We start from the raw sequence: 26,397 nt of genomic DNA, 5'->3' as shown, positions 1-26,397 counted from the left end.
AACTGGCTATTTATTGAAACTCTAAAATGAGGACAGGATGAAAGATAGTTTTGTAGGCCCAGAAAAATTAATTATAAAGGAATATATATATATATATATATATATATATATCCTTTTTTTTTTTTTTTTGAGACGGAATTTTACTCTTATTACCCAGGCTGGAGTGCAATGATACGAACGCAGCTCACTGCAACCTCCACCTCCTGGGTTCAAGTGATTCTCCGGCCTCAGCCTCCCTAGTAGCTGGGATTACAGGTGCCTGCCGCCACGCCCGGCTAATTTTTTGTATTTTCAGTAGAGACAGGGTTTCACCATGTTGGCCAGTCTGGTCTCAAACAACTGACCTCAAGTGATCTGCCCGCTTCGGCCTCCCAAAGTGCTGGGATTACAGGGGTGAGCCACAGCAGCCAGCCTGTAAATGAAAATATTGACACTTTTCATTTCATTTTATTTATTTTATTTTTTGAGGCACCTTTGCACCATTATAATAACATTAAAATATTATAAAAGTTTAAAATACAGTCAAAGTAAAAAGGCAAACAGCACATCAGAAAATATACCTCTAGGAAATTTTCATTTCAGTACAAATACTAAAAATAGACATCTAGACTAAAAATATGAACAAATATAATAACTTAGAAAAAAGAGCACATAATAAATATATAGTGGTGTATTGTGTCCTTCGAATGATAACTATCAAATAAAACAGGTTACCAATTCTATTAGCAATAAAAAACTGCAGCACACAAAATTGGCATTTACTGAAACTGTTATTCTCATATATTTGTATTAAAAGTTTCACATCCCTTTAGGAAAGGTTTTTTGTGATATGTATCAAGCACCCAAAAATAATTTAATATTTTATTTTATTTTATTTTATTTTATTTTTGAGGTGGAGTTTCACTCTGTCACCCAGGCTAGAGTGCAGTGGTGCGATCTCGGCTCACTGCAACCTCTGCCTCCGGAGTTTAAGCAATTCTCCTGCCTCAGCCTCCCGAGTAGCTGGGACTATAGGCGCACACCACCATGCCCTGCTAATTTTGTATTTTTAGTAGAGACAGGGTTTCGCTATGTTGGCCAGGCTGGTCTTGAACTCCTGACCTCAGGTGATCCACCTCCTTCACCCTTCCAAAGTGCTGGGATTACAGACATGAACCACCATGCCCAGCCTAAAATTTTTTTTAACTTTAATTTTTTTCTATATCACAAATCATGAAGCAAAAAAAAATACTAAATAAATAAATAAATAAATTATTCTCCCTGATCCCAAGGAAAGAATCTGAAATATGGAAGAAGGCATGCTTTATTTATTTATTTATTTATTTATTTATTTATTTATTTTTATTTATTTTTGAGATGGACTCTCACTCTGTCACCCGGGCTGGAGTGCAGTGGCGTGATGTCAGCTCACTTCAACCTCCGCCTCTTGGGTTCAAGCAGTTCTTCTGTCTCAGCCTCCTGGGTAGCTGGGACTACAGGCGCATTCCACCACACCCGGCTAACTTTTGTATTTTTGGTAGAGATGGGGTTTCACCATGTTGGTCAGGGAGGTCTCGAACTCCTGACATCGTGATCCTCCCGCCTCAGCCTCCCAAAGTGCTGGGATTACAGGCATGAGCCACTGCACCTGGCCTATTTTTTTATTTTTATTTTTGTTTTTTTGAGATGGAGTCTTGCTCTGTCACCCAGGCTGGAGTGCAGTGGCACAATCTTGGCTCACTGCAACCTCTGCCTCCTGGGTTCAAGCGATCCTCCTGCCTCCACCTCCCTAGTAGCTGGGATTATAGGCGTGTGCCACTACCCCCAGCTAATTAGTAGAGACAGGTTTTTGCCATGTTGGCAAGGCTGGTCTCAAACTCCTGACCTCAGGTGATCTGCCCACTTCGGCCTCCCAAAGTTCTGAGATTACAGGTGTAAGCCACCACACCAGCCGACAGTGCTAATCAGTGTTACTTATAAATCCAAACCCATTAACTTACAAAAGTAAAAGAGGACAGTATTTATAATTATGCCTGGACAGCAGGTATAAGGCAGGACTATATGGGGAGATAAGGTTGTATTGCCATCCTACTTACGTAAATAGCCAAAACAAATTAAATGCACTAAAGAGCTAATAGAACACCTAAGTACTGTATGATATACCCCTAGGATGGTTTTTAAGTCAAATCAAGCATTTATAAAAACAAGGAAATAGTTTAGTAATTGTTTTTCTCAGAGATGTTCATAGTTTAAGTTTTCCTCATTATTTAATTTTTCAAATTTTTCATTTTTTATTTTATTCAACAAAATATGTTTCATGATATTTTGGAATGAGAATCGTTACAGTTTTCATTCTGGTTCAGCCTAGTTATTTTATGCATGAGGATATTAACACACAAAAATGCTATGGGGCATGGTCAAAGTCCCATGCCTCAACTAGATGTGGCTGGACCAGGCAGAGTAAGCATTTCTATCTTTATTATTATTATCATCATCATCATCTAAAGACTTAGAGATGGGTCTCACTATGTGCCCAGGCTGTATCCTCCCACCTTGGCCTCCCATAGTGCTGGGATTACAGGCATGAGCCATTGCACCTGGCCCAAGAATTTCTGTCTTCTAATTCCAGAGCAAGGGCTCTTGACCACTTCACCAAGCTGCCTTGAAGTGTCAGTATGTTTTGTAACTTGACACTTGATGCTTGTTTTTGGTATTTAAAATGATCAGTACTTTGTTTCACAAGTCAGGCTAATTTTAGGTTGTTTCTTGCAAAATCTGAAACTTCATAAAACTTTACAAAGTCATATTGACTAGACTTACTTTTCTCTGGATCCCATAATTCTGTATGTGTTGCTGATCCCACTACATATTTATGGAGGAAAGAAGAAATCTGAAAAATACAAAGCAAGACATGTCCTCAAATTCAAAACACTTGACTTTGGAATGTTATCCCTCCTATACACTCATTTCCTCTGTGCTTTGCTGCCAAACATTTCTCAGTGCACGGTCCAGGAATCTGACTGGGTGTTGAATGCAAAAAGTCCCAGATTCCCACAGATGACTAATTTTTATTAATGGTTAACAGGACTTCCGACTAGTTTCTGCTCTAAGTTGGTTATGTATTGATTAGGTAATCAATGAGTGGTGGTAAGGCTCCCTGGGAACCCTTATACAGAAAACTTAGATTTCCAACAAGATATAGTATATATTGGGTCCTCATCCTTTCTCTCTCTCTCTTTTTTTTTTTTTTTTTTTTTTTTGAGACAGAGTCTCGCTCTGTCATCCAGACTAGAGTGTAGAGGTACAATCTCGGTTCACTGCAAACTCCACCTCCTGAGTTAGCAAATCTCCTGCCTCAGTCTCCTGAGTAGCTGGGATTGCAGGTGCCCACTACGATGCCTGGCAAATTTTTATATTTTTAGTAGAGATGGGGTTTCACTATATTGGCCAGGCTAGTCTCAAACTCCTGACCTCAAGTGATCTGCACACCTCAGCCTCCCAAAGTACTGGGATTACAGGCATGAGCCATTATGCCTGGCCTTGGGAATTTGTTGTTGTTGTTGTTGTTTTTGAGACAGAGTCTTGCTCTGTCACCCAGGCTGTAGTGCAGTGGCACGATCCCAGCTCACTGCAACCTCTGCCTCCCAGGTTCAAGCGAGTCTCCTGCCTCAGCCTCCTGAGTAGCTGGGATTACAGGCATGCGCCCCCATGCCCGGCTAGTTTTTGTATTCTTAGTAGAGACGGGGTTTCACCATGTTGGCCAGGCTGGTCTCGAACTCTTGACCTCATGATCCGCCCACCTCGGCCTCCCAAAGTGCTGGAATTACAGGCATGAGCCACTGCGCCCGGTGGCCTTGGGCATTTTATATGAGAACAAAATTAACTTGTACTGGCACCGTGGCTCACACCTATAATCCCAGCACTTTGGGAGGCCAGGGTGAGAGAATCACTTGAGTTCAGGAGTTCAAGACCAGCCTGGGCAACATAGTGAGACATCATCTCTACAAAAAATCAAAAACTTAGCCCAACGTGGTAGTACAGGTCTGTTGTCCTAGCTACTTGGGAGGCTGAGGTGTGGGACAGCCACTTGAGCCTGGGAGATTGAAGCTACAATGAGCATTGATCACACCACTGCACACTCCAGCCTAGGCAACAGAGCGAGACCCTCCAAAAAAAGAAAGAAAAAAAAAGGCAGCTTGCATATCCCTAGAAGTTGCACATAGTATGTTGTGTTCCAGTTAATTTTTTGCTACTCATGTTGGGTGATGGTGATGGAGTTAATAAACTTTTATTAATCAGTGATGCCACCTGGTGGCCAGAGAGTACATTTTGTAGTGTACCTACATGCTGAACCAACATCTGCTTTTTTTTCCTTTGATAAAAATAACCTCAGTGGCATTTGAGGCAGTTTTATTAGTGAAGTTTTGAATAATGCTCAATTTGTTTTGGCAGGAACAGAGAGGTCATAGAATACTACCAGTCTAACATGGCAAACTGAAATGACTGCTCTCCTCGTTGTTATTAGGAAAGCTTCTGCCGAATACCAGGTCCTAAGTGATAGGTAATAGGTGGTTCCCTATGACCAATATAGGCGTGTCTGTCTGGTCTCCTTTCCTGGGTTTCACCTGGGTTATAACAGTTACTGGGGCAGCTACTGGTTTCCTGTTCCTCCCATCTGACTCAGGGTGATCAGTCACATTCTTATGCTGCAGTTAAGGGCCCAGGTGATTCTTAACTGTTTAAGGAGATCCAGGCCCTGCTCTCTTTGCCAAGGTAAAAGTTCTCAAAAAGATATACTGCAAGAAGATGCCCTAAAAACATGAATGGATGGATGGATGGATTGATGGATGGGTGGATGGATGGATAAGTTGGAGAGTTGGATTTTGGAGACCATAAAGATATTTTTAAAAATTGGCAAGGAGGGTAAACCTAACTCCGTTACTTCCTTGATTAATAGCATGATGTTGCAACGTGTTAATGGTGGGTTTTCTGCTCAGTGTATTTCAACTGTGTTCATAAAAGTTCATGTTTGAGTACAAGCAAAGAAAATGCAACTTAGAAGTTTATGAGGCTCAGCACAGTGATTCTGAGGTCAGGATTTCCTAATATGGACATCTTCTGGGGAGCCCTTTTGGTTTAGAGAAATGTCTCTGTTTTCATGGATATACTTCTGTATTAAAAAACAGAAATTTAAGACAAACTAGGAAGTCGCCATGAGTCTGATATTTAGGTAAATCTGCATTCCTTTCCACAACAAGATATAGTAACTATCTAACAGCTTAAGGAAAATCACTTGATTAATGAGGTAGCTTAGGGTTTGAGAACATCTAATAGGGAGGGTAAGTTTGTCTCCCCAACCCTGTCAACTGTCAGCCATAGAAATGTTAAATGTTTGCACTCACCAGACATGGATTATGTAATATATTGAATGCATTCTGAGTGGGGTCAGAGTGAGAATATTTATTTTCATCTCCAGATGGGGCTAAGTATAACATATAACTTATGTATTTTGTTAATTTGGGAATTTTTTATTTTTTGTGTGTGCCCACTTCATTTTTCCTTTATATTTTGGGGGGGATGCTCTCTTCGTTCAGATTAAGATCTAAATTGCTAGCGATGGTCTCTGGCAAGATAGAACCTATGCCATGGCGCAGGGAAGCTTAATATGTTTATACATAACATCTCACCATGGCTTATTGCCAGTGCTGGATATTTATAATGTGCACGTCTAGACTCACACAGGCTCTTAGATCACTGTCTCAAAGACTTACGAAGTTTCAGCATGGGGCACGTGTTTGTGTCATCTGTTATGTTTGAAGATCTGGCACCAATACCCCTGTTTTCCTTTGTTCCTCTGAGCATGATGTCATAAATCCATGAGATGAAGTTGTATCTATTCCATAATAGTACTAACTAGCAGTTGGGTCTGATAAAGATATATTCAGTCACTGAACACACCTTTCCTCCTTTCATTTCCTCGGTTCCCACTGGCATTAGAATCGGTTTCAGCATTTATTGCCTTTTACCTCAACTAAAATACAATCCTATCTAAAAAATAATATATTCTTGGCCAGGTGCAGTGGCTCACTGCCTGTAATTCCAGCACTTTGGTAGGCTAAGGCAGGAGGATTGCTTGAGGCCAGGAGTTAAAGACCAGCCTGGGCAATAAAGCGAGACCCTGCCTCTGCAAAAAAACAAAAAAGCAGACATGGAGGCACACACCAGTAGTCATAGCTATTTGGGAGGCAGAGGCAGGACGATTGGTTGAGTCCAGGAATTTGAGGCTGTAGTGAGCAATGATTGCAGCACTGTGCTCCAGCCTGGACGACAGGGTGAGACTCTGTCTTGAATGAGTAAGTGAACTGTTTTTATTCAGTAAGCATTTATTGTCCCCTTTGTGCAAAGCCCCTGACTAAGTGCTGTGTGAGAGAAAGATGTGTCAGATGACTTGCTCACAAGGAGCTTTGAGTCTAATGAAAAAGAAAATGATAGAAGCATAAAGTGAGACTGCTGTGTCATGTGTTATTCAAAGGCAGAAAACGTTTCTTTCAAATGGAAATTTTGTAAGAGAAGGGGGATTTAAGAAGAGCCTTGAAGAGTGTGAGTAGAATTTGTATAAGCGAGACAGAGGAAGGGATCGAGAAAAAGGGACTATTAGAGACAAAAAGTGTGAAGCCAGGGGGACACATGGGGAGTGTTTAAGGGGTTGCACAGATCAAATTTAGTCAGAACAAAGGGCCCATTTTAGGCAGTAGCAAGAGAGAGAGAAAAATCGATAGGGACCATGTAGCAGGGGGCTTTAAATTCCAGAAAGGAATTTGTATTAATTTAACAGGTAATGGGAGGCCATCCAGCATTTCTCAACAGAGAAGGAAGTATTGCCTTGAAATTCCATGACTTTCCTTGGTGTTAAAGATTTATTAAATATAGGTTCTTCTATTACCTCTTTCCTGTATTATAAGAACTACTATATACCATATTACTTATTTACAGACTATCTTCATCCAAAGCAAGGTTTCTCAACTTCAGACCTATTGATATTTGGGGTCAGATAATTTTTTTGTTGTTGCAGGGCTGCATTATAAGATATTTAGCAGCATGTCTGACGTGTGTGTGTGTGTGTGTGTGTGTGTGTGTGTAGTAGAGATGGGGTTTCCCCATGTTGGCCATGCTGGTCTTGAACTCCTGACTTCAAGTGATCCACCCCCTTTGGCCTCCCAAAGTGCAGGATTACAGGCATCAGCCACCGAGTCCAGTCTGCATCTCTGACTTCTAACCACTAGCCACCAGTAGCCCCCGCTTTTCCCCTGTTATGACAACCATAACTGTCTTCAGACATTGCCAGATGTACCCTAGGGGGCAAATTTGTCCCCATTTGAAAACCACCTGTTTAAATACATATATTGAGTTCCCTTGGTGTCCTGAGCATTGTTAGACTCTCAGATTAACAAATCCAGGAGACTTTTAGGGATTGGATTAATGCCTTAGAATTTTATACTAGACGTATGTCTGATCTCAAGATTAAAATACTTCCTATGTGTTGGGATAAAAGCTGAATTGGGCATTAGGAGACCTGAATTCTTATGCTGGCTCTGCCACCAAGAGGTTGTGTGAGTTGGGTGAGATCCTTTGCTCAGTAATCTGATTCCTCATCTCTAAAATAACCAATGTTTCCTCCAAGGTTTTTCTAGCTCTGACTCTATGTCTTGATTTCAAATTGATCTCAGGGCTTTATTTTTTCACATTTTTAGAAAGTTAGCACAAGTTGGACTAGCATGTATATTAACCAGCAAGACTAATGAAGTATTGAAAAAGAAAGATATGTGTTTGGGGCTCACTGGTTTATTGTACTTAAATACTTTTTTTTCTTCTTTTCTAGATTATTTGAAGAATCTCATAGAAGATGCTGGAGATTACAGAGACACTCAAGGTAAATAATTTCTGTGGTTGCAGAAGTTTTTATATTATGTTTATTTAGGTAGGGCTAGAAAGTAAAAATATATTGATAACAAAATCCATTACAAACTCTCTTCATACGACTTGAAGGGCAGGTGCGGTGGCTCACACCTGTAATCCCAGCAGTTTGGGAGGCCGAGGCGGGTAGATCACCTGAGGTCAAAAGTTTGAGACCAGCCTGGCCTACATGGTGAAACCCCTTCTCTACTAAAAAAAATACAAAAACTAGCCAGGTGTGATGGTGCACGTCTGTAATCCCAGCTTCTTGGGAGGCTGAGGCAGGAGAATTGCTTGAACCCGGAAGGCGGAGGTTGCAGTGAGCCGAGATTGCGCCACTGCACTCCAGCCTGGGCGACAGAGCGAGACTCCTTCTAAAAAAAAAAAAAAAAAGACTTGAGGCTTTCCTGGAAACTCCATTTTGAGCAGATTAACATAGAACCAGATAAGTAGTAAAGCAGTGCTGGGGATAGGTGAGATGATATGGGCAGGGGAGACCCACGGCCAGCCCTGCATGGGAACCAGCCTCTTGTGACTGTGGAGCCAGCGTGGTGGCTGAGGTCAGGAATCTTTGCCCTCCTGTGCTCAGTCACTCTGTGCCCGTGCCATATTCAGTTTCCCTAGAGGTCCATTTCTTTGTCTTTCAAAAACAGGGATTGAACCAGATCTGCAAGGTCCTCAAGCTTCAAAATCATGAGTCCATGAAGTGACTAAACTACAAAGCAGGGATGAGTCTAAAAAAGCATATTATTCTGGCACTGTCTAACAATAGGATATTAGCCTTCCCTCAGCCCTAGTAGTACTTAAGGGAAACAATCCATTACAACATGAGGGACTCATAGCTAGTGGGATAATTGGAGTTCCTGTGTCTGTCTGCCTGTGTCTCTCTCCCTCACAATCTCTCTCCCTCCCTCTCTCCTCAGATACACACACATACACACAGATTAATTCTGTTTGGGTGTTTCTGTTTATTCCCAACAACCTCTTTCAAATGTCACAGGTATACCCCTTGTTCTTTTTTTGTTTGAGACAGAGTCTCACTCTGTCACCCAGGCTGGGGTGCAGTGGCACGATCTCGGCTCACTGCAACCTCTGCCTCCTGGGTTCAAGCAATTCTCCTGCCTCAGCCCCCCAAGTAGCTGGGACTACAAGCATGTACCACCATGCCCGGCTGATTTTTGTATTTTTAGTAGAGATGGGGTTTCACCATATTGGCCAGGCTGGTCTTGAACTCCTGACCTCAAGTGATCTGCCCACCTTGGCTTCCCAAAGTGCTGGGATTACAGATGTGAGCCACCATGCCCAGCAACGCCTGGGTCTAACTGCAGAAACATATTAAGCAAGTCCATTAATTTTATGAATTTTGATCACATTTTTTTTTTTTAATTTTTTGAGACAGAGTCTCACTTTGTCACCCAGGCTGGAGTGCAGTGGCATGAACACGGCTCACTGCAGCCTCAACCTCCTGGGCTCAAGTAATTCTCTTGCCTCAGCCCTCCAAGTAGTTGGGATTACAGGCACATACCATCACACCCTGCTAATTTTTATATTTTTTGTAGAGACAGGGTTTCACTATCTTGCCCAGGCTGGTCTCGAACTCCTGAGCTCAAGCTATCTGCCTGCCTCAGTCTCCCAAAGTGCTGGGATTACAGGCATGAGCCACCACACCTGGCCTGATCACATTCTTGTATATCCTTTACATTTGCAGAGTAAAAAGTGAACATTTTTAACCCTTTTTGTAGAGATTCTTATATATTCTTTTAATCATTTTACTTCTCTAACATCTTCTGTTTGTGTACATTATGCTTTTAAAGGCGGTTTTGTTTAAAGGAAAAGCTTGTGGTTGGGGATCTGACAAGTTTCCTGTCTTCAGTGATTGTATCTAGTTAATGAAGAAGTTTATAATACCCATCAAATAAAGAACAAAGCAAATGACTTCAAAGTAAGGGTGCACCGAGCAGGACAGAATTATTTGGATGACAGAGAAAAGTGTGAAGGTTAAAGAGGCAGGGAAGCTTTGCAGGAAAAAGTAGGACTGGAGATGAGTGGGAGAGTGGGTGAGAGGAAAAATGAGCATTCCCGACGGCAGCCCCTCTCGTGAGGATACAAATTGTACATGGAACTTATAGAATAGAAAGAAAACATCTGTCCTGGGTCCTGGGCTTCTGCCTTCAATGAAAGTGAGTTATTAGCTCCATTTTACACATAAAACAAATTCAGGGTCAGAGATTAAGGAGTTTATTTAAAGGAAATTACATGTGACAGCAAAGACATAGATGAGAAAACCAGTGAACAGTGAGGCCCACTGTATGGCCAGAGGCACAGCAATCATATGGTGAGCAGTGGCCGGGCGTGGTGGCTCATGCCTGTAATCCCAGCAATTTGGGAGGCTGAGGCAGGTGGATCACTTGAGGCCAGGAATTCAAGACCAGCCTGGGCAACATGGCAAAACCCTTTGCTACTAAAAATACAAAGATTAGTGGGGCATGGGGGTGCATGCCTGTAATACCAGGTACTCAGTAGCTGAGGCATGAGAATCGCTTGAACCTGGGAGATGGAGGTTGCAGTAAGCCGAGATCCCGCGACTGCACTGTAGCCTGGGCGACAGAGCAAGACTCTGTCTCAGGAAAAAAAGAGTGGTGAGCAGTGTGGATGAGACTTCAAGGGTGAGGGAAGGTGAGGCAAGAATAACTTTGAAAGGTAGGCAGAAGAGTTAAAGGAATAGAGGCATCAGGGCCTCTTAACGGGATGACGTGGGGAAAGTAGAATCACAGAATGGAGTAGGGAAGGTAGAGCTTGGGAGACCAGGTGACCAAGTAGCAGCAGCAGCTTTGTCATCCATTAAATCTTAAGGCATCTCTCCCCTGTCCACCGGGAATTCCAGCAGGCCAGAAAGCAGGAAATGTGTCCACGGTAACCTCTTGAACCTGCTGTGAAAAGGGTACCAGGCGCCGTAAATTCTGATACATGGCTGAGCACCGTGGCTCACACCTGTAATCCCAGCACTTTGGGAGGCCGAGGCGGGTGGATCACCTGAGGTCAGGAGTTTGAGACCAGCCCTGCCAACATGGCGAAACCCCATCTCTACTAAAAATAGAAAAATTAGCTGGGCATACTGGTGTGCGCCTGTAATGTCAGCTACCCAGGAGACTGAGGCAGGAGAATTGCTTGAATCTGGGAGGCGGAGGTTGAGTAAGCCAAGATCATGCCACTGCACTTCAGCCTGGGAGACAGAGCAAGACTCTGTCTCCAAAAAAAAAAAAATTCTGATATATAGTCAGGGTCTCTATATAGGGAAAAACCTGCTTTCCTTTAATAATAGTGATGATGGTACATCTGGAAAGAATACAGGCCAGGTGTGGTGGCTCACACCTGTAATCCCAGCACTTTGGGAGGCTGAGGTGGGCGGATCACGAGGTCAGGAGATCAAGGCCATCCTGGCTAACACGGTGAAACTCTTTCTCTACTAAAAATACAAAAAATTAGCCGGACGTGGTGGCAGGTGCCTGTAGTCTCAGCTACTTGGGAGGCTGAGGCAGGAGAATGGCGTGAACCTGGGAGGTGGAGCTTGCAGTGAGCCGAGATCGCGCCACTGCACTCCAACCTGGGTGACAGAGCAAGAAAAAAAAAAAGAATACAGAAGCCTCCACGGCTGGTACCAGGAAGACAGTCCTTTGATAGATTACAATAACTGGGCCAAAACACCTCAACCCCTTTTCAGAAATTGATTTATTGTTGTTGTTTTTGTTTCGTTTTGTTTTGTTGAGACAGGGCCTCATTCTGTCACCTAGGCTGGAATGCAGTGGTGTGATCTGGGCTCACTGCAGCCTTGACCTCCTGGGCTCAAATGATCCTCCCACCTGAGCGCCCCAAATTGCTGGACTGCAGACATGAGCCATGACACCCAGCTAATTTTTGGATTTTTTGTGGAAACAAGGTTTTACCTTATTGCTGAGGCTGGTCTAGACCTGAGCTCAAATGATCCGCCCACCTCAGCCTTCCAAAGTGTTAGGATTACAGGCGTGAGCCACCGCGCCCAGCCACTCTTTTTTTTAGTAGTCCTTTTTTTGATGACCACTGTCACTGCCACAGCAGCCTCAGGAGGAGATGCTTCCCTCTCTAACACTCTACCAGTTTTTCTCAGTGGGAATGCTACTGTCATATTGTTCTGAATAATCTTTGTGTGGGTTTCTAAGGAGTATTGCATGGAGTTTGGCATCCCTGCCTCCTACCCACCAAAGGCCAGTGGATCTTTCTGGTCATTGTGACAACCAAAAATTGTCTTTACACATGTTCACATGTCCCTAAGGGAGCACTATGGCCTTGGGTTGAGAATAACTGCAGCCCCAAAGCTGAGAAAATGCAGACTTTTTCCTTTAGACCTAGTTATAAAGATGACAAGGCTGGAGTATGGAAAAACACTTTTCTAAAGGCAAAGGGTTAATAAAAAGAATAAAACACAGATAGGCCCATGAAGCTAATAACCCAGCTCACAAAATGACACTTGCAAATTCCTAAGATCTAGGATGCTTCCATGTGGGATTTCCCCCATTTCTAATTCATGCCTCTTGGAATCAGACTAAGAGACTGAGACCTGATCTTAGTCATTTCTCGTAGTTTTTATTTCTATAACAAGATCCTTTTTCCTCACTATCCTTCTCTCCCAAGACAGTTTATACTGGGATGGTCCTTATCTTCCAGGTGAAATCCCATCCTTATCTTTGTAAACTTGAATAGGATAATCAAATCACAGCACAAAACAACCCTGACATTCATACTGTTAATAAACATGGTCTACAGTGTCTCTTTAGAGTCTTCTTTTGGCTCATTGTTTCCCTATATATTGTTTTGGCCAGGTTTTTGGTGGTGGTGGTGTTGTTTGGTTTGGTTTGGTTTTGCCTTCATTGAACCTTATATTTCTGCCTACTCACAGTCAATAAGCTCCTCCAGAGGTTGGTTGCTATAAACTAGCTATCTTGTCCCCTGGAATTGCTTAATGTTGCAAACTATTTGTTTCCATTGTAATTACTAAATGCACGTTTTGTTCCTGCCTATTTCAGATGCCCTTGCTGTTGTTATAGAGGTAGCCAACCACGCCAATGACACCATGAAGCAAGGAGTAAGTGTCTTGTTATCAGTGGCTGGTGTGGTCTTGAACCTGAAAGCCCAGGCCTTCATATGCTTTCCATTGTCTTTCTGTAGGACAACTTTCAGAAACTTATGCAAATTCAGTACAGCTTAAATGGACACCATGAAATTGTGCAGCCTGGTCGGGTAAGCATTTTACATTGCTTTTCGCAAACTTAATACGATGCATTTAGGTACCATCTGTATCTGTTTATCATTTTATAAAAATAGGTTGTTTTTGTTACTCTTCATTGATTCAATCTTGATCACTTTATCCGTTCAAAACATTCATGATGTAAGTCACTGTGACAATTCAATTAGGAATAAGCCCATTTATGAAGTAAGTCCAATTCAATTAGGGGAGCGGCAAGGGACCCCACAGAGTATCTGATTTAATGGGATCGTTTTATTGTGTGATGCCAGCGACCTCACACAGTTTTGAAGACAATTTCATTTAACATCTTTAATGTAAGAGAGGATTATGAAGGGAGGGGGGAGATTGGTATTTTGATCCTCCTCATATAGCACAAAAGTGGCCTAGGGAATTAATTCGGGAAAATTACAAAATGCAGTTGTCAGGATGTTGGGTATGCTTCAGGATCAAGTACACGCTCAGTCAATTACATGTGTCTCCATACAGTATCCCAGGGGCCAATATTGGAATTATCCAACCCTGCTTGCTTTTCCGATTCCTAAATGATTTAAGGGTTTAAAATTAACTATGACTGTAAAAAATCTCAAGGAAACTGTGGCTCCCTAGTCTGTCATGAAAAAAATTCTCAGGGAAGAAAGTTGAAAAGGAAATTATATTGTCGTTGTGTTGTAATGGTAGGACTAAATGGGTGTTTGTTTGGGTGAATCAGGTTTTTCTCAAAGAAGGAATTCTGATGAAGCTGTCTCGGAAAGTGATGCAACCTCGAATGTTTATCCTGGTAAGAGGACTTGTGTAGTTCTGATGCGGCCGAGGTAGGGATAGTTGTTTAAGGAAGGGAGACATTTATACATGGTAGATAAGCTTAGCACCTTCAAATATCAGCCTCACCAGCTTCTTGAACTGGCCGTACCACTTAATTGCATTTCAAGTATGGGAAATAACGTCTGTTATGATGTATAACCAGAAGATTATTTCTTTTTGGAATTTATTCCATTTCTAACTTGGAAAATTGTTCTAATCATTTGTTTCGGCAGACTAATACCTTTGTGGGATTTAGAATTCAAAAAACATTAAATCTGTTACAGAACTTGGAAATAAAGCACGTTTTCCAGAAAGTGCCTTTTAAATTATATTCTAATAAAACATTCTGGGTAGTTCTAGTGTATATAGCAGAATATAAGTATTTTATTCAGAGAGCTATTAGCAAAGAGGTATTATTTATCCTTTAATCTTGTATCTTGTCAAAATCTTTGTGGCAGTAATGTGTTTCTTTACTTTCTCCCCTGAAATGTTTCTACTTTCAGTTTAATGATGCCCTGCTGTATACAACACCAGTGCAGTCTGGGATGTATAAACTGAACAACATGCTCTCACTGGCTGGAATGAAGGTCTGTGCATCTGTTAGATGTTTTGTTTTGTTTTGTTTTGTTTGAGACAGGGTCTCATTCTGTCACCCAGGCTGGAGTGCAGTGGTACAATCTTGGCTGACTGCAACCTCCACCTCCTGGGTTCAAGTGATTCTTCTGCCTCAGCCTCCTGAGTAGCTGGGACTACAGGCACCCACCACCACGCCTGGCTAATTTTTGTATTTTCAGTAGAGACGGGTTTCACCATGTTGGCAGGCTGGTCTCGAACTCCTGACCTCAGGTGATCAGCCTGCCTTGGCCTCCCAAAGTGCTGGGGTTACACAGGCGTGAGCCATGATGCTCACCCAGGTGATTTGTTTTTAAACCCAAATAAGGTCGGTGTGGTGGCTCACATGCCTATAATCCTAGCACTTTGGGAGGCTGAGGCCGGTGGATCACAAGGTCAGGAGTTTGAGATCAGCCTGACCAACATAGTGAAACTCCATCTCTACTAAAAATACAAAAAAACAAAAAACAAAAATTAGCCAGGCATGGTGGCGTGCACCTGTAATCCCAGCTACTCAGGAGGCTGAGGCAGGAGAATCGCTTGAACCTGGGAGGTGGAGGTGTCAGTGAGCTGAGCTCGCGCGACTACACTCCAGCTGGAGCAACAGAGTGAGACTCCATCTCAAAAAAAAAAAAAACCCAAATAAAGGCTGGGCATAGTGGCTCACACCTGTAGTCCCAGCACTTTGGGAGGCTGAGGCAGGATAATAACTTGAGCTCAAGAGTTAGAGACCAGCCTGGGCAACATAGTGAAAACCCCCATCTCTATTAAAAATAATAACAACAACAAATATATGATATATTTAGAGAAAATTCCCTAAGATAAACATCTTTCTTACATCCTTTACTTTTCTGTCTATATATGTTACTGTTTATGCATTTGTTTTGTTTTGTTTTGTTTTTTTGTGACAGAGTCTCACTCTGTTGCCCAGGCTAGAGTGCAGTGGTGCGATCTCAGCTCACTGCAACCTCTGCCTCCCCAGTTCGAGAGATTCTCCTGACTCAGCCTCTTGAGTAGATGGGACTACAGGCTCAGCTAATTTTTGTATTTTTCACAGAGACGGGGTTTCACTATGTCGGCCAGGCTGGTCTCAAAGTCCTGACCTCAAGTGATCTACCCACCTTCGCATCCCAAATTGCTGAGATTACAGGCGTGAGCCACTGCGCCCTGCCTGTTTATGCATTTGATTATTCATTCATGTAGTCGTTTGTTCACTCATGCATTAATGTATTCATAGGATATTTATTGAGAACTACTATAAACAAAACAGTAATGGGTTTGGTGGAAAATATGAAGATAAGTTGAAGCATGATTCTTATTGTCTTTCCTCCCCCAGGGACTTAGCAACTAGTTGGGAAGACAGTACACTACACATAAATACCTATAAAGTAGACAGTAATAAATATCACTATAAAGGCACAATTACAGTTTTGGGAATTCAGAAAATAAAGAACTTGCAGTGTTTGACAGTCATAGTGGGGACTGGCCTGCAGCTTTTGAGAGCAGCTAGGAAAGAAGGAGAAAGAGGAGGAAGAGCCAGTGGACCTTAAAGTATAGGTCACATTTGGCCACGCTGAGATGTAAGGGAAAGGCATTCCAGGTGGAGGGCATATTGTGAGCAAAGTCCTGGAGGTGGGAAAGGTGGGCTGGTGTGTGGGCTTTTCAATTCATCTGAAGCATAGAGTAGATGAAGGAGAACAGCAGTAGAGAAAGCTGGATAGGAAGGTTGGTTGTGGATGTCAGCAGCCAGGGCCATTGGACAACTTCAGCTCATTGATATGGTTTTCAGTAGGATGAGTCGGCTCAAATTGTTGTGCTTTCTTCCAGGTCAGAAAACCTACCCAAGAAGCCTATCAGAATGAATTAAAGATTGAAAGTGTAGAACGTTCCTTCATTCTCTCAGCCAGGTAAATTTCTTCTTCTTTTTTTCTCATTCTGAGTCTGCTTGCTAGGGAATGTCAGGAAAATTTTGGTTTTTGGTTTTTGGTTTTTTTTGAGACAGCATCTCACTCTGTCACCCAGGCTGGAATGCAGTGGCACAATCACGGCTCACTGCAGCCTCCACCTCCATGGCCCAAGCAGTTCTCCCACCTCAGCCTCTTGAGTAGCTGGGACCACAGGCATGCACTACCATACCCGGCTAACTTTAAAAATATTTTTTTGTATGCCAGGTGTGGTAGCTCACCCCTGTAATACCAGGACTTCGGGAGGCCGAGCTGGGCAGATCACTTGAGGTCAGGAGTTTGAGACCAGCCTAGCTAACATGATTAAACCCCATCTCTACTAACAATACAAAAATTAGCCAAGTATGGTGGCAGGCACCTGTAGTCCCAGCTACTCAGGAGGCTGAGGCAGGAGAATTGCTTGAACCCAGGAGGCGGAGGTTGCAGTGAGCGAAGATCCCACCACTGCACTCCAGCCTAGGTGACAGAGATTCTGTCTCAAAAAAAAAAATTTTTTTTTTTTTAGAGATGGGGTCTCCATATGTTCCCCAGGCTGATCTTGAACTCCTGAGCTCATGCAATCTTCCCGCCTTGGCTTCCCAAAGTGCTGAGATTACAGATGTGAGTCACTGTGCCGGCCTATTTTTAAGAATACATAAAAATAGATTTTTATGAGTATAACAGGGAAAGATATTGCCAACACTTTTTGCACTTAGGTTAGCTACTGACTTTTTGTTCTTCTTTTTCTTCTTTCCCAATACCGTGCAGTTTTACTCTTGATTTACCATGCAAGGAAGTGGCTGAGAGCAGAGGCAACAGTATGCTAGAAGCACAGAGATTAAAATGTTCTTCTGAATAGAATAACAATGGTGAAAGTGCTTTGCTGATCATTTTTTAAGTGGCTATTTCAAATTGTTTTTAAGAACAACTAGTGCTTTATAGGTTATTAGGAAATTTGTATGTGTCACTTAAAGGTTCTAACAAACCTATGAGGTAGGTGTAATCTCCTTATAAAAATTAGGAGACTAAATTACAGAAAAATGGAGTTGCTGTCTTACGGATACATATTTGACACAGCCAGGATGCAAATCAAAGTCTTTTGCTTTTAAGTCCATTGTTATGGGCTGGGTGCAGTAGCTTACGCCTGTAGTCAAGCACTTTGGGAGGCCAAGGCGGGTGGATCACCTGAGGTCGGGAGTTTGAGACCAGCCTGGCCAACATGGTGAAACCCCATCTCTACTAAAAATACAAAAAATTAGCCGGACATGGTGGCGTGTGCTTATAATCCCAGCTACTCGGGAGGCTGAGGCAGGAGAATCACTTGAATCTGGGTGGTGGAGGCTGCAGTGAACCGAGATCACTCCACTGTACTCCAGCCTGGGTGATAGAGCAAGACTCCATCTCAGAAAGAATGGAGGGAGGGAGGGAAAAGAAATCCATTATTATTTATGATACCACCTTGCCCCAGACCGGCACCTGCAGTGACTTAATATGTTGCCATAATGTAATTCAAGTGCTGAGGAAACCTGAAACTCTATGACTCATAAAAATACATTATTGAGTTACTGACTGAGTGGCGGAAGTGGGTATTTGGGAAGGTTTGACTGGTGAAGGGAGAGATGCCAATAGTCATAGCATGCTCCACTGCACAATCTAAATAATGAGACACTCGTCTTCTCAGACTTAACCTTTGATCTAATAAAAATAGAAGCAAACGCTTTTGTAACACTTACTGTATGTCAGGCACCATCATAAAGACTTTATGTGTAGTACTTCGTTTCATCTTCACAGCAACCTGTAAGGCAAGTTGTCGTTATTATACCCATTCTATGCTGAGAAAAGCCACTCAGCTATACTAGCAGAGCCAGGATTTGAAACCAGGCAGTCTGTTTCCAATTGTCCATACCACTGAAATCAACTAGGATCTTAGGAGCAGGTGGAGTAGTGGCCAGAATCATTTATTACTCTGCATCAGTCACAGTGCTCATGTTTTGTTTTATATTTATTTTCTCTTTTAAGTTCTATGATAACTTTGTGGGGTGGATATTATCTTGATCTTCCAGATTAGAAAAATGGAGGCTCAGAGAGATTCAATAACACATCTAAGGTTACACGAGTAGTAAGCAATGGAGCTGTGATTTGAACCTAGGTGTTTCTGACAACCTTTATAATTTTGCTTATGTCCATGAATGTCAAGGACTCAAACCAAATGTCTGACTTCCCAAAATCAGAGGACCACAAGAGTCATCCTGGGGTGTGCTACTCCTCTGAAATGCAATGGCTACTGCTGCCTGACATACAGGATGACAGGAGAAGACAAATACCTGTGTCTAGGGTTTGTCAAATGCTTCGCAGCTAGCAGTCAGAAAAAGCAAATTTCTTGGGGGTACCTGAAGCATCCACCAGATACCAATATTTAGAGAGTGCAGGTAAACTTAGTATTGTGACTTTTTCTTTTCTTTTCCTTTGTTGTTGTTGTTTTTTTGTTTTTGTTTTTGTTTTTTTGAGAAAGGGTCTCGCTCTGTCACCCAGGCTGGAGTGCAGTGGCACGATCTCGGCTGACTGCAGCCCCCGCCTCCCGGCTTCAAGCGATCCTTGTGCCTCAGCCTCCCAAGAAGCTGGGACTACAGGCATGCGCCACCATGCCCAGCTAAGTTTTGTATTTTTAGTAGAGACAGGGTTTCACCATGTTGCCCAGGCTGGTCTTAAACTCCTGACCTCAAGTGATCCACCCGCCTCAGCCTCCCAAAGTGCTGGGATTACAGGCGTGAGTCACCACTTCTGGCCATCTTTTTAAATTTTAAAATAGAGATGACCTTTCACCATATTGGCCAGGCTGGTCTTGAACTCCTGACCTCAGGTGATCCGCCCACCTCGGCCTCCCAAAGTGCTACAGGCAGGATTGCGTTCAGCCCTTTTTTCGTTTTTGAGGGATAGAGGAGTTTGAACAAAAGTTCAGAGAACAAGGCCGGTGCTAAGTGGCTCATGCCTGTAATCCCAGCACTTTGGGAGGCCGAGGCAGGTGGATCACGAAATCAGGAGATCGAGACCATCCTGGCCAACGTGGGGAAACCCCGTCTCTACTAAAAATACAAAAATTAGCCGGGTGTGGTGGCGCTTATCTGTAGTCCCAGCTACTCGGGAGACTGAGGCAGGAGAATTGCTTGAACCCAGGAAGTGGAGGTTGCAGTGAGCCGAGATCGCACCACTGCACTCCAACCTGGCAGCAGAGTGAGGCTCTATCTCAAAAAAAAAAAAAAAAAGAAAGTTCAAAGAACATTAAGACCATGTATATCATGTTCCCAGTGAGTGCTTGAGCTTGATTCTTAAAATCAAGAGGTTATTTTCAAAATTCCAAGGCGGAAATGCCTATAGAAAAGTCAAGTTTTAATTGCACTTCTATTTCCCAAGTAAAAATGAGCCTTGGTGAAAAACAGTAATCTATTTTATTAAGATTAAATAATTCAAGAAATTATAGTAAATGTTTCTTTCCTTGGTTGTTAGGTGAATATCTGGATGTTCATGATTTCCAGATCAGTACCAGACAGGTGTAATGAACAGCTCTGATCAAGATTTATATTTCTGTAATTTTTTTTTTTCCTTTTTTGTGACAGAGTCTCGCTCTGTTGCCCAGGAGTGCAGTGACGCGATCTTGGCTCACTGCAACCTCCACCTCCTGGGTTCGAGCAATTCTTCTGCCCTAGCCTTCCGAGTCACTGGGACTACAGGGGTGTGCCACCATGCCCGGCTAATTTTTTTTTTTTTGTATTTTTAGTAGAGATGGGGTTTCACCATGTTGGCCAGGCTGGTCTTGAACTCCTGACCTCAAGTGATCCACTCGCCTTGGCCTCCCAAAGTGCTAGGATTACAGCCGTGAGCCACCATGCCCAGCAACATAACTATTTCCATTCTTCTTATCAATCAGGGTGGCAACCTCTCTTCCGCTGTCAGCTGGAGAGAGATAACTACCCCGTGAATCTCATCCAAGTTCCTGCCAGTGGTAGCTGGGTAGACAGCTTCAGTTTCTTGTCAGGAGCAAAAATAAACACCATAAGCTCTCACACCCATTCCCTTTTCTTCCAACTCAGGAGGATCCAGCATGCCCAACAAGACGGCAAGGTCCTGATCCTTACCATCAATGTTGGGAAAAGGGCATTTTTCTGTTCACTCATCACTATTGTAAGCATTGATATCCTTGCTCCAGGCAAGATGGTCCTCAGCACTGTCTGTTGCAAGGGCAATCAACTTCACATTGCTCTTGGTGAATTCTGGTGCCAGCTTTGCAGCTCTGCCAAGCTCCATAGTGCACACTGGTTTAGAGTCCCGAGGGTGGGAAAAAAGAATGCCACAGGAGTCTCCTAGAAAGTCGTGGGAACAGATACAGCCAACAGTGCGATTAGCCTCCGAGTTGGGAGCCTTGTGGATGGCAGCATTAGTGACATGGTGGGCGAGACAGTGTAGCCACGGCAGCAAGCAGCCAGCTGGTCTGGGCAGTCCTGTTTGTGCTTTTGTTAGTAGTCTGGGGCTTAGTGATAAGCAGTGATAACTGAGAGCAATCATTGCTGAGTCAAACTAACTTTAGTGATGAGAGAAAGTCATTGTTTGGAGACTGGCATATGGAGAGCTATGAGGGAAGGCGATTGTCTGCTATCAACCATTAACAAATGTTTACTGGGCATCACCTACCCTGTCCAGGAGCTGGGGGTGTGCAATCCCTGTCCTTAAGGATAAGCTTTTATTCTAAAGTGGGAGATACATAATAATCAGGTTTATTTATATATATGCACATATAAATAATTTGGAGTATTCAATGTTATAAAGAAGAATAAAGTAGGCTGAGCAGATAGAAAGTGATGAGGTCAAGAACTTATATGGGGTGGGGGGGGGGGATCAGAAAAGTTATCTCTGAGGAGCATCAGAGACCAGAAGCAAATCCCAGATGGAAGGAACAGCAGGAACAAAAGACATACCAGGGAGGCAGGAAAGGGTATAGTATGTTAAAGAAACAGCAAGAATTCCAATATAGGTAGAGCCTAGTACTCCGGGGAGAGCCTAGTACTCCCCTAGTACCAGGGGAGATTAAATGTGAGTTACAGTTTGGGGGCAAGAGTTAGGGGCCACCCATAGTAAGGTCATTGAATTTTTAAGAGTTTTCAGCTAAGTGATAATATCTAATTTATGTTTGTGAAAGATCACACCGGCTTCTTTGTAGAAGACAGACCATCAGGAGACTACAGTAGAAGTTGGGCAGCCAGGTAATGAGTGCCCAGCAGATGATGGTGTGTCTTGGGTTAAAGTGATGAACAATGGTATGAATCAGAAAAAAACCCAATAGGATTACTAATGGGCTGAATGTGGGTTCTGCAGGGGAAATCATTGAACTGGAAAGTTCTTGATAAAGGAAAAATAAATTTCCAAGGGAGGATCAAGCTGGCATGAGGGAAAGAGAGCTAAGGCATATTGAATGTCATTGGTATGCCATGCTCTCCTTCCAGATTCCTCCAACCAGTTAGGCAGGTACTGCATCCCATATTAAAGTGGGTAAGGAGTCTCTCCATCTCTTCCCACCAACACACTGCATGCTCCATCAGCACGGATCTGCGTGTGACTCCATGCATGCCAGACAACTCCACAGCTGTCTGCCTTCCACAGGTGTTACCTCCACCTGCAGTTCATCCCTTCGTTCAGTAAGGAATATGGAGCCTCTACCTTGGGCCAGGCATTGTGCTGCGCATCGGGACACAGTGGATTAAAAATTAAAAGGGTCAAGTCAGGTGCAGTGGCTCACGCCTATAATCCCAACACTTTCAGAGGCCAAGGCAGGCGGACCACTTAAGGTCAGGAGTTCAAGACCAGCCTGGCCAACATGGTGAAACCCCGTTTAATATTTTATATTAAAATATAAAAATTAGCTGGGCATAGTGGCACACGCCTGTAATCCCAGCTACTCTGGAGGCTGAGGCAGGAGAATTGCTTGAACTTGGGAGGCAGAAGTTACGGTGAGCCGAGATCGCACCACTACACTCCAACCTAGGCAACAGAGCGAGACTCCATCTCAAAAAAAAAAAAAAAATTAAAAGGGCCCTTCCTTCACTGAGCTGACATTCCATGGAGGAGGACACGCACTTAGCAAATATTAACACAATTAAGTATTGTGGTGATTAAATGGTGCATAGAAAAAGTACCAGGGGCTAGGAGGCTGTAAAGCAAAGGACCTTAAACTGCAATGGGGGAGAGAGGGCAGCCTCTTTCCTACAAACCCTGCTGTTTATATTGACTTAGGAAAGATAAGTAGGAGTCAGAGGGGCAAAGAGGAAAAAGGAAGAGCCTCCTAGTCATTAGGAGCACTGTGTACAAAGGTCCTTAGGTGAGAAGGGGCATGACATATTCAGAGAATTGGAAGGTCAGTGTGGCACGAGCTCAAGAATGAGGAAGAGAATGACCCAGGATAAGCCTGGAGGGACAGGTGACTTAGATGGTGCAGAACCATCTTGTGGGATTTGGTCTTTAGCCTAAGAGCCACAGGAAACCGCTGAAAGGCTTATACAAGGGAATGATGTGATCAGACTGGCATTTTTTAAAGAGTATCCGGCTGCTGCATGGAATCTGGTTTGGGAGGTGGCCTAAAGGAGAGGACTGATTGGACACAGGGTATAAGAGGAGTTCTTCAGAGGAGACTCCAGCATATACTATGAATTGGGAGATGGTGCCATGCACTGTGACAGGGAGCACTGGGAGAGGAGCAGCTTTAGGGGAGAAATTGGGAGTTGAGTTTCAGGTGTGCATATGGAATGTGAGGTGCATATGCAACATCCAAATGCAGCCATCAAGGGGCAGTTTCTGTAAGGATCTGGATTTCAGAGGGAAGTAGGGGCCAGAGGCATATATTTGGGCACCATTAGCTTAGAGATGACCACGGCTGGCAGACTGAATGAGGGTACACAGAGAGTTCCCTGCCAAACTCCTGTAACTCTTTAAGTCCTAACTTTGTCATCACCTTTGCAGAGCCATCCCTGCTACTTACATAAGGTAATTTACGACTTCTATGTTATTTATCTACATTTGTCATATCATATGTTAATACATGTTTCACCTCAATTCAGTGTGCATCCTTACAAGTGAGGTATATTTTGTCTGCCCAGTTCTTGGCTTAGGTCCTGGCTTAGTAGGCTCCCAGTGAATGTTACTCACAGTGTTACTCACAAATCAAAGTGATGTGGCCTTTGAACCTCAGAGAAGCATCCTGCAGTTAGTCCAAGTAGTAAATGGTGTGGCATGGTCTAACAACCCCAAATCCTTTCTATTGAAGGGTTTTTAACCTTTTTTTTTTTTTTTTTTTTTTTGAGACAGAGTCTCACTTTGTTGCCCAGGCTGGAGTGCAGTGGCACAATCTCAGCTCACTGCAACCACCACCTCCCAGGTTCAGGTGATTCTCCTGCCTCAGCCTCCTGAGTAGCAATGACTACAGGTGCGCACTGCCATGCCTGGCTAATTTTTGTGTTTTTAGTAGAGACAGGGTTTTCACATGTTGGCCAGGCTGGTCTCGAACTCCTGACGTCAGGTGATCCACCCTCCTCGGCCTCCCAAAGTGCTGGGATTACGGGCATGAGCCACCACGCCCGGCCAGGTTTTTAATCCTTGGCAATTCATCCCAGTCATTGGGAAAGTGGTACTTACTTGACACAAATTTGCTTTCTTGTACTATACACATTCTATAAAGAAAATAATACTTGACTTAACAGTTTTTCAGTTTGAGGAAGATGCTGATTCTTCTGCTAATCATGTTACAAAAGGAGACTAGAATATCTCCACTGGATGCTGCGGGCAAATGTGTGTGGTCTGTGAGAAATGTGTTATCAAGAGCTGGTAAACATTGTCTTGGCAGAACCCCACACAGGAGAGAGCCAGGAATGATTAAATGAAAGAACAGCATATGTGACATGATTTACACGTTGAATCACATTCCACATGCTCCCTGGGCTCCAGAAGAATCCAACAGCAATTCTCAAATTTACCATCTGCCTCTCTGCTTTCTGTTACTCTTCTGGTGAGGAGCCGGGGAGGGAGGGAGAGATGGTAATGTTTTATGAATGTTTGCTTGGAACCCTGAGCATGTATTCTCATCATGTAGTTCTGCAGAGAACATGAGCAGAGGCTAGCAATGACCTGGTGGTGAGAGGTCCAGTCCTTAACTACACTTGGGTTTAATAACAGCTCATCACTTAGTCTGTTGTCTATAAAGCAAATTATCAAACATTACTAATTCTCAGTTTCCTTACCTGTAAATGGTGAAGGTGGGTGATGATGTTGTAGGAGGGGGCAAGGGGTGTAAGATCCAATGTATATTCCATGGGGAAGCTCTGAGGGTGAGACATGGTGACATTTGCTAAGCATTTAGCAGAGTTGGCTGACGTAGTAACTGTTAAATGGCATCTTGTTTTGGCAGTAATGCTAGAATAGTAGCGGTAAATAAGGCAGGGTTTTGTTTGGTTTAGAGAGAAAGAGGTTATTTCTTTTTTGCTGTTCTTTGTATGTAATGAAAATTTGAGAAATTAATTTGATTTAAAATTTTATTTGTAAAGTGGATCTCTACCTTTTTTAATCCACATGAATGAACATTCTAAATGGCACTCAAGCCATGGATTAGGGAGGCGCTTTCTGAGAATGATGATTGTAGGGAAGGTGAGTGGTTTCTATTCTTGACCTGACCTGGGTTCTCTAAAATACAGCAACATATGTCTATATGCACCATTATTAATGGTGGAATTTTTTATTTTAGAAACACTCTTTAAGAATTCAAATATACTTAAAGTTAGGGCAAATAATACCAGAAACTGCATATTCAGGCACCCAAACTAAAAATAATCATCAAGATTTTGCCACTGATTTTCCTGTTTCATAATTTTCTATTTTAAAACAAATTGCAGATATCAGGTCATTTTACTTCTGCTTTTTTTTTTTTTTGGAGACAGTGTCTTGCTCTGTCACCCAGGCTGGAGTGCAGTGGCACTGTCTCGGCTCACTACAACCTCCACCTCCTTGGTTCAAGCAATTCTCCTGCCTCAGCCCCCTGAGTAGCTGGGATTACAGGCATGCACCACCACACCCGGCTAACTTTTGTATTTTTAGTAGAGACAGGGTTTCACCATGTTGGCCACGCTGGTCTCGAACTCCTGAGCTCAAATGATCCACCCGCCTTAGCCTCCCAAAGTGTTGGGATTACAGGCGTGAGCCACCACGCCTGGCCGATTTTACTTCTGTATACCTCAAAATGCCTCTGTAAATTAAACTACAGACTTTTTTTTTTAACACAGTCACAATCCCATTCTGATGAATTTTGTTTTATTATGATGGAGTTTTAATTATTTATTAAAGTCTTTCTTTCTCTCATTCCCTCTCCCTTCCTCTTTTCTGCTCTTTCTGTACTGTGTATGTATAGATTTATATGTTTATTTTTATTTATAATACCTAACATGTGCCTCTCAGTTTTAAATATACAAAACAAAATTTAAACAGTGGTTTCATAAGTATGCTGATACCAGTAATGATTTGGAGTTAACATGGTTTTGGGAAAAAGACATGGTTGGAAAAACAGAGAAAAAAAAATACCCTTGTCTGACCAAGCTTGCCCCTATTTGGCCCAGTCCCATCTAGCGCTGAATTAAAGATACCTCCTGATGAGCTGGGTAGGGACAGAGAACTTGGTGGGTGAAATAGGTAGAGAAGCCCTAACAAAAACTGCAGCCTTTACCGTGTGAACCTCATTGTCAACATCTGCTTTCTAATACAAAAAAAATGTTCCCTTCACCCCAGTGCCCTTCCTAGAAA

General features: G+C 43.0%; 1 protein-coding gene and 1 pseudogene across 1 annotated transcript in view; one reads left to right on the top strand and one right to left on the bottom strand.

The window, feature by feature from the left end:
- The window catches only part of FGD6 (FYVE, RhoGEF and PH domain containing 6), a 140,040-nt gene that overhangs the window by 95,180 nt on the left and 18,463 nt on the right, over positions 1-26,397 (top strand). The window contains exons 9-14 of the mRNA XM_003808259.6: positions 7,859-7,909; positions 12,993-13,051; positions 13,135-13,206; positions 13,923-13,991; positions 14,518-14,601; positions 16,454-16,533. Of these exons, the coding sequence (XP_003808307.1) occupies positions 7,859-7,909; positions 12,993-13,051; positions 13,135-13,206; positions 13,923-13,991; positions 14,518-14,601; positions 16,454-16,533 (415 nt within the window). The remainder of the gene's footprint in view (positions 1-7,858; positions 7,910-12,992; positions 13,052-13,134; positions 13,207-13,922; positions 13,992-14,517; positions 14,602-16,453; positions 16,534-26,397) is intronic.
- Positions 19,009-21,129, bottom strand: LOC103784385 (peroxiredoxin-6-like; annotated as a pseudogene).

Source organism: Pan paniscus, chromosome 10 (genome assembly GCF_029289425.2).
Source record: "Pan paniscus chromosome 10, NHGRI_mPanPan1-v2.0_pri, whole genome shotgun sequence".
NCBI lineage: Eukaryota > Metazoa > Chordata > Mammalia > Primates > Hominidae > Pan > Pan paniscus.
This window is presented reverse-complemented; position numbering and strand designations above follow the sequence as displayed.